This window comes from Pantherophis guttatus, chromosome 9 (genome assembly GCF_059756535.1).
Source record: "Pantherophis guttatus breed Tessera chromosome 9, ASM5975653v1, whole genome shotgun sequence".
In the NCBI taxonomy this organism is placed as follows: Eukaryota; Metazoa; Chordata; class Lepidosauria; order Squamata; family Colubridae; genus Pantherophis; species Pantherophis guttatus.
In genome coordinates, this window is record NC_142071.1 from 6,412,267 (window position 1) to 6,424,544 (window position 12,278).

Consider the following 12,278-nt stretch of genomic DNA (forward strand, 5'->3'; position numbering starts at 1 on the left):
TCCTCCTCGATTAATTTCCATCTATTGCTTCTTGTCCTGCCCTCAGGTGCTTTGGAGACTAAATTAAATGCCTCTTTTCTGGCATTTAAGTATTGGAAGTATTAAGTATTTTCTGGCCCTTCAAGTATTGGAAGATGCTATCATGCCTCCCTAAGCCTTCTCTGTTGGCCAGATAAATCAGACTCAACATTGGGCCATGAAAAAATTAGACCGCAGCAAAGATGATTTGTTTGAGGTGTGGTTTTGGAGAAAGCTCCTGCAGATTCAGCAAAGGTAGCAATCCAGCAAATATTGGAGCATATAAAGCCAGTTATATCACCTGAAAGTAAAACCCACAAAATTCCACTTTACTTATTTCAGCCATGTTATGCGATCAAACTTACTGGAAAAGTTAATTAGGCTCGGAAGAAATCAGCAGTAAAAAGTGACACCATCAAAGCTCACATCAGCCAGAGGATAGGTAAAGGTAAAGGTTCCCCTCGCACGTATGTGCTAGTCATTCCTGACTCTAGGGGGCGGTACTCATCTCCGTTTCAAAGCCAAAGAGCCAGCGCTGTCCGAAGAAGTCTCTGTGGTCATGTGGCCGACATGACTCAACGCCAAAGGCGCATGGAACGCTGTTACCTTCCCACCAAAGGTGGTCCCTATTTTTCTACTTGCATTTTTTACGTGCTTTCAAACTGCTAGGTTGGAAGAAGCTAGGACAAGTAACGGGAGCTCACCTCGTTACACCGCACTAGGGATTCGAACCGCTGAACTGCCGACCTTTCGATCGACAAGCTCAGCATCTTAGCCACTGAGCCACCGTGTCCCTTAGCCAGAGGATAAAACAACTCAAAGAAGCTGTAAAGATCGGAAAAATGTGGAGAGAAAAATAAGTCCATAGGATCTGGGACAATTGGACACGATTGAATGGATGGCACCCTCATCTTCATCACAGTCCACGGACAGCCAAAAGATTTTCATACACTTATGACTGTATGACTGTAACCTTGTTGCTGGTATCCTTACGATTTATATTGACTGTTTCTTAATATGATTTGATTGCTTATTTGTACCCTATGACTATCATTAAGTGTTGTACCTTATGATTCTTGACAAATGTATCTTTTCTTTTTATGTGCACTGAGAGCATATGCACCAAAGTGTGTCCTTGTGTGTCCAATCACACTTGGCCAATAAAGAATTCTATTCTGTTCTGTTCTGTTCTGTTTTGTTGTTCTGTTCTACTCTCCTCCTCTCCTCTCCTCTCCTCTCCTCTCCTCTCCTCTCCTCTCCTCTCCTCTCCTCTCCTCTCCTCTCCTCTCCACTCCACTCCACTCCACTCCACTGTCTATTCTATTCTATTCTATTCTATTCTATTCTATTCTATTCTATTCTATTCTATTCTATTCTATTCTATTCTATTCTATTCTATTCCATTCCATTCCATTCCATTCTTCCATTCCATTCCATTCCATTCGCCTACACAGATTCTTAATAATGCCTTAAACAAAATTCTCAGCAGAGATGGAGGAAACCTTACCTAGCTAATTGGCTCATTCATTTTCACCTTCATAGGATGCACTCTTTTCTTTTTTTACCTGCATTACCTCTTCCTCCTCATTCCCCCCCCTCCTTCTGTAAGTTGGGCAAAAGTTTGCAATCAATCTTTCTGCAAATTGGATTTTTCAAGCTTAAATCGGTCCTGTTGTCACTCAGGAGTTATTTTTAATGGAGGTGGGGGGAGAGACTACGGCAGAGAGTAGAGGTCTCTCCTTTGTTTGTAAGGCTGGAGTTGGGGGGAGGAAAATGCAATACTTTTGTTTCCCCCCCCCCAGGAAAAGGAGTTGTAAAAACATGCCCCAGCTGCTACGCATGACCTCTGACCTCCTGGTTGTTCAGTAACTGCTTTCTTCTCTTTGCATCTCCCATCTCCCCCAACCACAGCCTAGTAATTAATCACAGCATCAAACAAATCAGTCGGTCACCGATGCTCTCTGGTCCCTTAGCACACCCCTCAGCTGAGCCGAATTCCTCCCATCCTTAGATTTCATGTGCCGCGGCTCAGTTTGCAAAATACCCAAACCGAACAGCAATGTGTCAATGCACACTTGACCCAAAAATCTGCCTAAGACAGACTGGAAAGTGAATCTCTGCCATCGTTTATTTGCATTTAATTTATTCTTTTCCTTTGTCGTATTTCTTACAGCCGCCCATCTCCGAAAAATCTGACTCAGGGTGCTAACACAATAAAAGGGGTTCCATGAAATAAACAAAACCAATTCTACAATAAAAAAAAACATCAGTGGTGTTATCGAAGGGCGTAGTGAGGTGGCCTAGAGGCGAAAGCTCTCGCCTCACAATCAGGAGGCTGTGAGTTTGATCCTAGGTAGAGGCAGATATTTCTCTCTCTGGGCATGATGAGAATTTATCTGCTGAACAAAACTCCGCATTGGTGACAAGAAGGGCATCCGGCCAGTAAACATCGGCTCCATTCCGTTGCCCAGGCTTCACCCAACAAGGGATTATGGGGTAATTAAAAGAAGAGGATGATGATGATGTGTGTTGTTATTGAAAAGACTAGGAGAGAGAATTGGCCACCACTATTTCCTTGAGATTCCCCAGCCTGTTGGCACAAGCATGTTTTGATGGACTTCTAGAAGGATTTCAAGGCTGGGACTCATCCTCAGTCTCTTTCTTTAGCTACCAATAAGACATCCACAGATTTCACACAGGAACAAAAGCAGCTTGTTGACAGTTGCCACATTTGGCCAAAAAGATGCAACATGCTGAAATCAAATGGGACATATTATGGCCCCATGCAGCTTCCCAACAATAAAACTTTTTATGGATCCCAGGTGTTGTACCGCTCACTTTGGGCAACAAATCCACCCTCTTTTGGGGGGTTATGCAATTATTTCAAACTATGTCTCGGCCTCAAAAAGCTGACAAGTGGGTTTGTTATGGCTTTCCGGAGACGATCGTATCTATTTTCCAGTTTTAAAATTCCCACAAGAATTGATGGAAAGAATCAAACCAGACTGCCGACATCATCCAATAGAGGTGTTCAGATCCCAGAGACTGATTTTGGGGATCTCCCCAGAGATCGGTCTGTATCAGTATTTCTCAACCTTGAGCTCTTTATGACGTGTGGACTTCAACACCCAGAATTCTCCAGCCAGCCATGAAGAGAATTCTGGGAGTTGAAGTTTCTGAAAGCTCCCAAGGTTGTTCTGTCCCAGCTACGGACCCCAAAGAACGCAGCACACACAAGTACAATTTTAAATCAGTCTTTTCTGAACAAGGGCTGTTAATTTAACTTCATTAACAGCCGACAAGAATTCAAAGAACAATAACTCAGTTCTCAGTATTTCAGATAACCGTAATCTTACTGTGGTTGGCAGAATGCCCAGAAGCAATTTGCAGGAAAACTGATAAGAGAGAAACAAGAGCCGAATCAAAACGTTTCTCGAATCAAGACGCGAAGGTATTTGAACGAAGTTGTTTCCTGCAAATTGCATCAGTCCTTCCTTAAATAGGCTAGGGGAGTGGCCAATTAGCCCCAAGCCTTACTCTCGAGGAGACCTCTTCCTGAGGAGCCACTCCTGTCTTTTAACAGCTCTGCGCGCTCATGCATTGAGAAGAGGCTCCTCCTCTTCTTCCTCTTCACTTATGGGAGCTTCTGGAGGTTCTGAAGGCCCTGGCTGAATCCCCGCCTCTGGCACCACATCTTCTCCAGCCTCCTCATTGTCTGACTCGAGTGTCAGCTGCACAGGCTGCTGGCGCAGCACCACACCAGCCTCCTCGCTGTCGGAATCAACTACTAGCTGCACAGGCCGCTGGCGGGCCACAACAAAGATTGAGAAACATTGGTCTATTAGGTTCTTGGTGTTCTCTGAGCTTAGTTAGACTGAGTCCAGAGCTTTGCGAATGCCAAGAACCAATAACAGCCACCTCTGAGCTATATATACTTTGTACTGATATGGGGGGGGGGGGGAATAGCCTGATGTGTAAACACTTTAAAAATATTTTTTTCCTGTCTCAGAAATCTAAGCACTATCTAGGCAAACTCAAGTCCCCTGTAAAAACAAAGTCGTTGTACGGGGGTGCTAAGAATATAACAATAAATCAATGCAGTTAAAAAATAACCCTATTGAAAGAGAATATAGTCAGGTTCAAGAATCCAGCTAATACTGGCACAGCACAGAAAAAGCCGAGCCTGCCCTTCAGTCATACCTGTGATTTGAGATATGGGAAAAATAATTGCAGTTTTATTCGGTTTCTAACCTTTGGGCTAATTCCCTTATTAAGCGATGTTAATGGGTGGAAACTTTGTTCAAGAGATCACAATTTTCTGACAATTAATCCATGGGATAACTTGCCTCCCGGAGTTGTGGATGCTCCATTGCTGGAGATTTTCAAAAACAGATTGGATAACTATTTGACTGGTGTAAGGCTCCTTGAACAGGGGGGTTGACTAGAAGACCTCCGAAGTCCCTTCTAACCTAATAATTCTATGTTCTCTGTTATGTTTCCTCAGAGGATCAGCGTGGAAATTTTCACACACCTCTGTAGGCAAGTTTTCACCACTTAAGAGAGCCAGATTGGTGTAGTGGTTAAGGCACTGGGCTAGAAAGGTTGACAGTTCGGCGGTTCGAATCCCTAGTACAGGTCTCCTGCGTGACCAGGGGGTTGGACTAGATGACCTCCAAATTCCCTTCCAACTCTGTTACCGTCATATTAATTCTAGATCCACATTAGGCACAAAGCCAGCTGGGTAATCTTGGGCCTGTCATTTTACCTCAGCTCTTAAGAAAAAGGCAATGGCAAACCACTTCTGAAACCTTGTCAAAAAAAACCTGAAGAACTTGCCAAGGCGTCGCCAGGAGTCAATTCTGATTCAAAGACACAAAACAACAACAATAACAATAAAATAAAGCAAACCCCAAACTTGTGTTCTCTGTGTGTTATACTCTGAAAGTATAAATTACAGTTTAACCAATGAATTCTTCTTTACATCTAAATTTGGGGAGTGTGTCTTGTAAAGGTTTGCATTCAGCTCTAGATTTAATGAGCTTCACTGACTCATTTCTGAGAAACAAGTTGCCAATGAAAAGTACCAAATTTCTCCCAGATTGCTTTACTCCAGAGGTGGGGTTTCAGCAGGTTCTGACCAGTTCTGGAGAACCGGTAGCGGAAATTTTGAGTAGTTCGGAGAACTGGTAGTAAAAATTCTGACTGGCCCCGCCCCCATCTATTCTCTGCCTCCTGAGTCCCAGCTGATTGGGAGGAAATGGGGATTTTGCAGTAACCTTCTCCTGGAGTGGGGTAGGAATGGAGATTTTACAGTATCCTTCCCCTGGAGTGGGGTGGGAATGTAGATTTTACAGTAACCTTCCCCTGGATTGGGGTGAGAATGGAGATTTTACAGTAACCTTCTCCTGGAGTGGGGTAGGAATGGAGATTTTACAGTATCCTTCCCCTGGAGTGGGGTAGGAATGGAGATTTTACAGTAACCTTCTCCTGGATTGGGGTAGGAATGTAGATTTTACAGTAACCTTCTCCTGGAGTGGGGAGGGAAAGGACATTTTACAGTATCCTTCCCCTGGAGTGAGGAGGGAATGGAGATTTTACAGTAACCTTCCCCTGAAGTGAGGTGGGAATGGAGATTTTACAGCATCCTTCCCCTGCCATGCCCACTAAGCCACACCCTCAGAACCAATAGTAAAAATTTTTGCAACCCACCACTGCTTTACTCATCACCTTTATAGCCATCAATAGAATATGAGGATAAACTACTGCTTGTACACCGATGCTATTTGAACTCCTGTTATTTGGAAGTGCTGTTCTACTAGCTCTAATTTCTTTTTTAAAAAGTTCTGATTTGAAGTTTCAATTTTCTTGCAGTTAAAATCCAGATAATCTACACATATTAAAAAAAATAATAATAAATCCATGTTAGTCAAGGTTATGATACATCTGAGAGACCAACAAGATGTTCGTATACTTTCCTAATCTAGAATCTTGGGCTTCTATTCTAAATACGTACACCGTCAATCAAAGGAACTGGTGGATCAATTGATATCTCAGTGACAGGATATATGTGCAATCGTTGGAAACTCTATATAAAATGGTTCCTTTTGTTTTAATGCTTTGGGAATTTGAGCAGCCCAAATACCATTGCACGTAAATGTTTTTTTTCCCCCCTTCATCACTTGGACTAACGGTCTTTATTTTAGGAAGAAATGATCAAGACGGAGAATGGATTCCATAGAGTGCAAATGTTATTAACAGTCTTCTACAACCAAATCCAGATGTCTCGGCTTGCAAATCGTGTCCTCTAGAGTTGACATTCAAAGGTGGACATCAGGACGGATTGGGTGCACCGCAGTGGTGGAATTTTTTTTACTACCGGTTCTGTGGGTGTGGCTTGGTGGGCATGGCAGGGGAAGCATACTGCAAAATCCCCATTCCCTCCCCACTCCTGGGGGAAGGATATTGCAAAATCTTCATTCCCACCCCACTCCTGGGGGAAGGATATTGCAAAATCTTCATTCTCACCCCACTCCAGGGGAAGGATACTGCAAAATCCCCATTCCCTCCCCACTCCTGGGAGAAGGATATTGCAAAATCCCCATTCCCTCCCCACTCCTGGGGGAAGGATATTGCAAATCTCCATTCCCACCCCACTCCTGGGGGAAGGATATTGCAAAATTCCCATTCCCTCTGCACTCCTGGGGGAAGGATATTACAAAATCCCCATTCCCTCCCCACTCCTGGGGGAAGGATATTGCAAAATCTCCATTCCCACCTCATTCGTGGGCCAGCCAGAGGTGGTATTTGCCAGTTCTCTGAACTACTCAAATTTTCCGCTACTGGTTCGCCAGAACCTGTCAGAACCTGCTGAATAGCACCCCTGGTGCGCGGATGCTAAATTCTGTGATCGCCAAAGGCTATCGTAGGCTGTAATAAATCGTGGTTGGGCACTTATATCAAGCTGAGTCAGCGCCTAACGAATTAAAGCACCAGCCACATTCTGTTAGCTCTGCTGGAGGCAAAATTGCAAAGCAGCTAATTTGCCATTTCCATAAAGCTGAAGGTTAACCACAGGAGGTGTCCAAGCTGAGCCTTTAGGGATGAAAGATGCAGCTTTTCCCTCCCTGCCTCTCTGTATTGTTAAGTGTTCACATCCTGAAACCTACCTAAATAGGTCCATCACAGAGTGATGCTAAATGTAGAGAACTTTTATACCCACGATCCAATTAAGATTAGTTTTGGGGTTTTTTTGGTGGAATGACAGTGCTTTTCCTTTCCTTCTGTAACTGAAATAAAGAAAGGGGCCCATTCAGATGTCCCTCTGGGATTGTGCAATCCATCCAGGAAAAAGCAAAACAATTTTGGTTGCCTCCTGTAATTAAAATGTTAGCAGGATCCAGTCTGAGTCGGCCACCAGGACCAAGGGTTTATTCTTCCAAGCTTTGGGGCTTGTGCGGGAACTCATCCTCAAGGAACTTCTTGTTCTGACCTAGGCTTCCCAAGAGCATGAAGCAGACTCCTTGTCCCGACAAAAAACCCTGTTTATTAAGTTACTGTGAATTCCTCTCATTCACATCCAGCAACGTCTTTCAAGGGAGAATTTACAGTCACAGACCTTATCTGGCTTGGAGAGCTGCCAGGCCGATATCTTCAAAACTTGGCAAAGAGTCTAGGAGAGTCACAAACCAATTAAGCGAACTAATTGTCTCCTGTAAACTCCACTCCCCTTTCGCTCCTCTTTATTCCCTAGGGGAGGGGCCATTCACCGTCTATCTGTGGCTTTACTCCTGAGTTGACCCTTGTTCCTTAGCTGTTCCCTTCTCCTGGCAGCTCTGTGCATGCGCACACTGGGAACAGGCTTCAGCTGTTCTTCTGCCTCACTGATGTCCGACTCCGAAGGCAGCTGACAACTGTCAGACGGCCCTGGTCCCATCTCTGCCTCCGACGCAGAGCCTTCCCCAGACTCCAGGACTGGCCCATGTTCCTCCCCAGCCTCCTCACTGTCTGAATCTGCCACCAACTCCGCTGGCCGCTGGCTGGCCACAACACTTCTCTCTCTGTCCAGAATATGTGTGCTGTTCTGTGTGTTTTATTTATATGGATTTCTGACTTGTGTAGTTTTTAGGAGTTGATTAGGGTGTCGATGGCTAGATCCTGCAACATTATCCTGGGACACTTATATTTACCTTCATTCCCGTAAGGTATTAGCCCACAAATCGTATTGTGACCCTGGAAACTAACCGTTGCACATTTAGCAAAATGACAACTTTTCATAAGGGAGTGGTTGATACAAGAAATGGGACGAACTTTCATCTTAAACTTCGTTCTCCTAGTTATCTTTCAATAACTGTTATTGTTGTGCTGTAACTTTCCTATTTCTTTTCCCGCTTTCCGAACATTGCTACCCAATCCAGCGTAGATTACTCTTTCGAAAGCATTAACAGATTGCTTTGGATGATAAGGAGCTCGGCAATTAATCATTCAAAGTCTGCCTTTTTGTTTTGATAAGCTAATGTGGAATGCTGCCTGGGGCTCAAACATGCTTTTTAAGATCCTGAGGTTTGTTTTTAATTTTTGCAGTTGCCATGAGAAAATGTCCTTTTGCAGGTTGGCGGAAAAATGCTGCAGCCAAAAGGGCAGTGCATAAATATTGAGACAGGCCTTAGTATGCTTCAAATAACAGAAAAGAATACAGATGTGTAAGATGGTTCCACATCAGAGTGATATCTTTGAAGTACAAATAAAAGAAACTATTCCTTGTCCTTTTGGCTTGCTTCTGATCGAGCCACCGGCTTCAACTTGAAAGAATATTTATTCTAGTTCATAATTTGCAGCTTTAACCTTCTTCTGGCACCGTGGAATAATTCTCTCTTGTACAATAACAACATCCATCTGTTGCCAGCTTCTGACATAAAATCTTACAGAAACTTGCCCGGGAAGAAAAGCAATTGTTCCAAACCAAAAATGGGACATACAGGGGGGCAAGGCCACAAGTGAAAATTGAGTTGGGTGTTTTGTGGATCAGTAGGTTGTGAGAATGAGCGGCGTGGTGGCCTAGCGTTGAAGCTAATCGCCTCCCGTTCAGAAGGTTGAGAGTTCAATCCTAGGTAGCGGCAGATATTTCTCTCTCCCCAGGCGCAAAGAAAAAAAAAAAATCTGCTGCGAACTCCACCTGGTGTCAGGAAGGGCATCCAGCCAGTAAGTGCTCAGCTCCATCCAGTCGCCCCAACTCTACCCCGAATTACTTAAGTCAGGGGTGTCCAAACTTTGCAACTTTAAGACTTGTGGACTTCAACTCCCAGAATTCCTCAGCCAGCTTTGCTTGTTGAAGTCCACAAGTCTTAAAGTTGCCAAGTTTGGACGCCCCTGACTTAAGGGATGAGAGTTGTAAAAAGGGATTAGATTGTGAGAATGTAGCCATCGTCTTAGCATGCTACATGACTCAGGCCATCACCAAAAGCCTGGGTTATTTGTTTGGATATGGCACTGTATGAATATGTCTTTATTAATTGTGCCATTGGGATGTATTTTTTTGGTGATTCATACACTGTAAACTGGATTTATATTGGATTTACATGTTGTATGGACACAACTAACATGGCTTATATGCTATAACAGCTTAGCTCATTGCCTGAATTCAGACAATTGTGGTCTATTGAATAAGACAAGATTAAACAAACTGTCTGGTGTGAACGACAAGGTCCACTAACTCTAACCCTAACCTGTATATTGTACCAGTCAAAAAGAGGGCTGTGAAAATATCTACAGACCCCTCACATCCTGGACATAAATTGTTTCAACTCCTACCCTCAAAACGACGCTATAGAGCACACCAGAACAACTAGACACAAGAACAGTTTTTCTCCCCCATGCCATCACTCTGCTAAACAATTAATTCCTACAACACTATCAAATTATTTACTAAGACTCTATTACTATTCTTCTTCTCATTCGTACTAGTACCTATCTCTCCTCACTTATGGCTATAACCTTGTTGCTTGTATCTTTATGATTTATATTGTTTTATTCAATTTCCTAATATGACTTGATTGCTTATTTAGTATCCCTGTGACGATCACTAAGTGTTGTATTTTATGATTCTTGATGAATGTATTTTTTATGTACACTGAGAGCATATGCACCGAAGACAAATTCCTTGTGTGTCCAATCACACTTGGCCAATAAAGAATTCCCATCCTATCCCATCTTCTATTCTTTCCCATCTTCTATTCTATTCTATTCTGTTCTGTTCTGTTCCTTATTCTGTCCTGTCCTGTCCTATCCTATTCTGTATCTTCTTCCTTATTCTATTCTAATTCTATTCCATTCTCTATTTTGTAGTCTATTCTCTATTCTATTCTATTCTGTTCTGTTCTATTCTGTTTCTGATTCTGTCCTGTCCTGTCCTGTCCTGTCCTGTATCCTCTTCCTTATTCTATTCTAATTCTATTCCATTCTCTACTTTGTAGTCTGTTCTCTATTCTATTCTGTTCTGTTCTATTCTGTTTCTTATTCTGTCCTGTCCTATCCTATTTCTTATTCTATCCTGCCCTGCCCTGCCCTGCCCTATCCTATTCTGTATCCTCTTCCTTATTCTATTCTAATTCTATTCCATTCTCTATTTTGTAGTCTGTTCTCTATTCTATTCTGTTCTGTTCTATTCTGTTTCTTATTCTGTCCTGTCCTGTCCTGTCCTGTATCCTCTTCCTTATTCTATTCTAATTCTATTCCATTCTCTACTTTGTAGTCTATTCTCTATTCTATTCTATTCTGTTCTGTTCTGTTCTGTTTCTTATTCTGTCCTATCCTGTCCTATCCTATCCTATTCTGTATCCTCTTCCTTATTCTATTCTAATTCTCTTCCATTCTCTATTTTGTAGTCTCTATTCTATCCTATCCTATCCTATCCTATCCTATCCTATCCTATCCTATCCTATCCTATCCTATCCTATCCTATCCTATCCTATCCTCATTATTTTTGATACTTCTCCCCCTAACTCTCTTTCTTCAGTTTGGAGATTTGCAAAGACCGGAAAACCAGGTTGCCTTGTATATCTGACATGGCCAATCCTTCACAGGTCACACAGCCAGTAGAGAACACACAAAGTGGAAACCAGCTTTCTGCCAGCTTTCATGAATAGGAGGAAGAGATTCCTTCCCCATCCCCACCCCTCCTCTCTGTTGAAGAAAATATCTTGGACTGATATACTACGACACACACCCAATAAAATATTTTTCCTGCTGAGAAATTACGACAGTTCCATGCAGTTCTCCTGGGATATATGTTTGGCAGAAAACTAACTCCGGTAAGATTCTTCCCATTAACCAGCATCACGGCTGTCGAACACGTAAGAATGGAAACAAAACGAATGACCATGAATAAGGCAGATGATGCTCCTACCTTGTTCTGGCAAGGTCTGCGCTGGTCTTGCAGTGGACAGCGTGGCTATGACCAGCACAGCCCCCAAAATAAGACACTTCCACGTAAACATCCCACTTCTCCTGCTACTGGTCAGCAACAGAGTTCTCAGAATCCATGAGGGCTTGGATGTTTGCTGGCCAACACAGAATCGTTTCCTTCTTCCTTAAAGTGAAGGTCTTCAGCTAATCTAAAGAGGAGGAGAGGGAGAGAGAGAGAGAGAGAAATAAGTTAAATGCACCAGATTTTTTTTTTTTTTTTAAAAACCAAAATGTAAATACTTCCAATATTTCAATTAGGACCCCTAATTTAAGATCCTTTGTGTCCTGTGTATTGTTAAGGATTAACAGATGTTTTGTAGGCACAACACTAGATACTTAGTGTTAAGGATATTGTTGTTGTGTTACCAACCAGCAGAGTGTAGAGCACAGAGAAATGTTGCTGAGAGCAATGAATAAGAGATGTGCAAACTGGTTTATCAAAAAGTTTACTTTATAGTGAAAAAACAATTTCATAGTCATTAAATCAATCCAAGTCTTTGCCAGTTAAATCAGTCCAGTGATACAAAAATCTTCTTACCACACAAACAGTAGTTGGTTAGAATAACAAGCTCACTCTGGTTCACAAACCACGATGGTAGCAGATCCATCCAACGATGATAGCACAATGGTAGCAACTCCACACACTATGGTAGCATATCATCGTTGGATGGATCTGCTACCATCGTGGTTTTTAATGGTGGACAGGACCACATGGTTTGAGGTCCTGGGGGGAAAAAAGAGCAGAGATGCTGAGAGTGCCTGGGTTTTATGCTCTCTCTGGGATTTTGAATTTGAGCTTG

The 12,278-nt window shown here is 42.8% G+C and overlaps 1 protein-coding gene across 7 annotated transcripts in view; it reads right to left on the reverse strand.

Annotated features, from left to right (window-relative positions):
• FGFR1 (fibroblast growth factor receptor 1) overlaps positions 1-12,278 on the reverse strand; it is a 127,615-nt gene that overhangs the window by 80,248 nt on the left and 35,089 nt on the right. For all 7 annotated transcript variants that reach the window (XM_060693598.2, XM_087875896.1, XM_060693597.2 and 4 more), the window contains exon 2: positions 11,420-11,627. In XM_060693598.2, coding sequence (XP_060549581.1) covers positions 11,420-11,510 — 91 coding nt within the window. In that variant the 5' untranslated portion in view covers positions 11,511-11,627. The remainder of the gene's footprint in view (positions 1-11,419; positions 11,628-12,278) is intronic.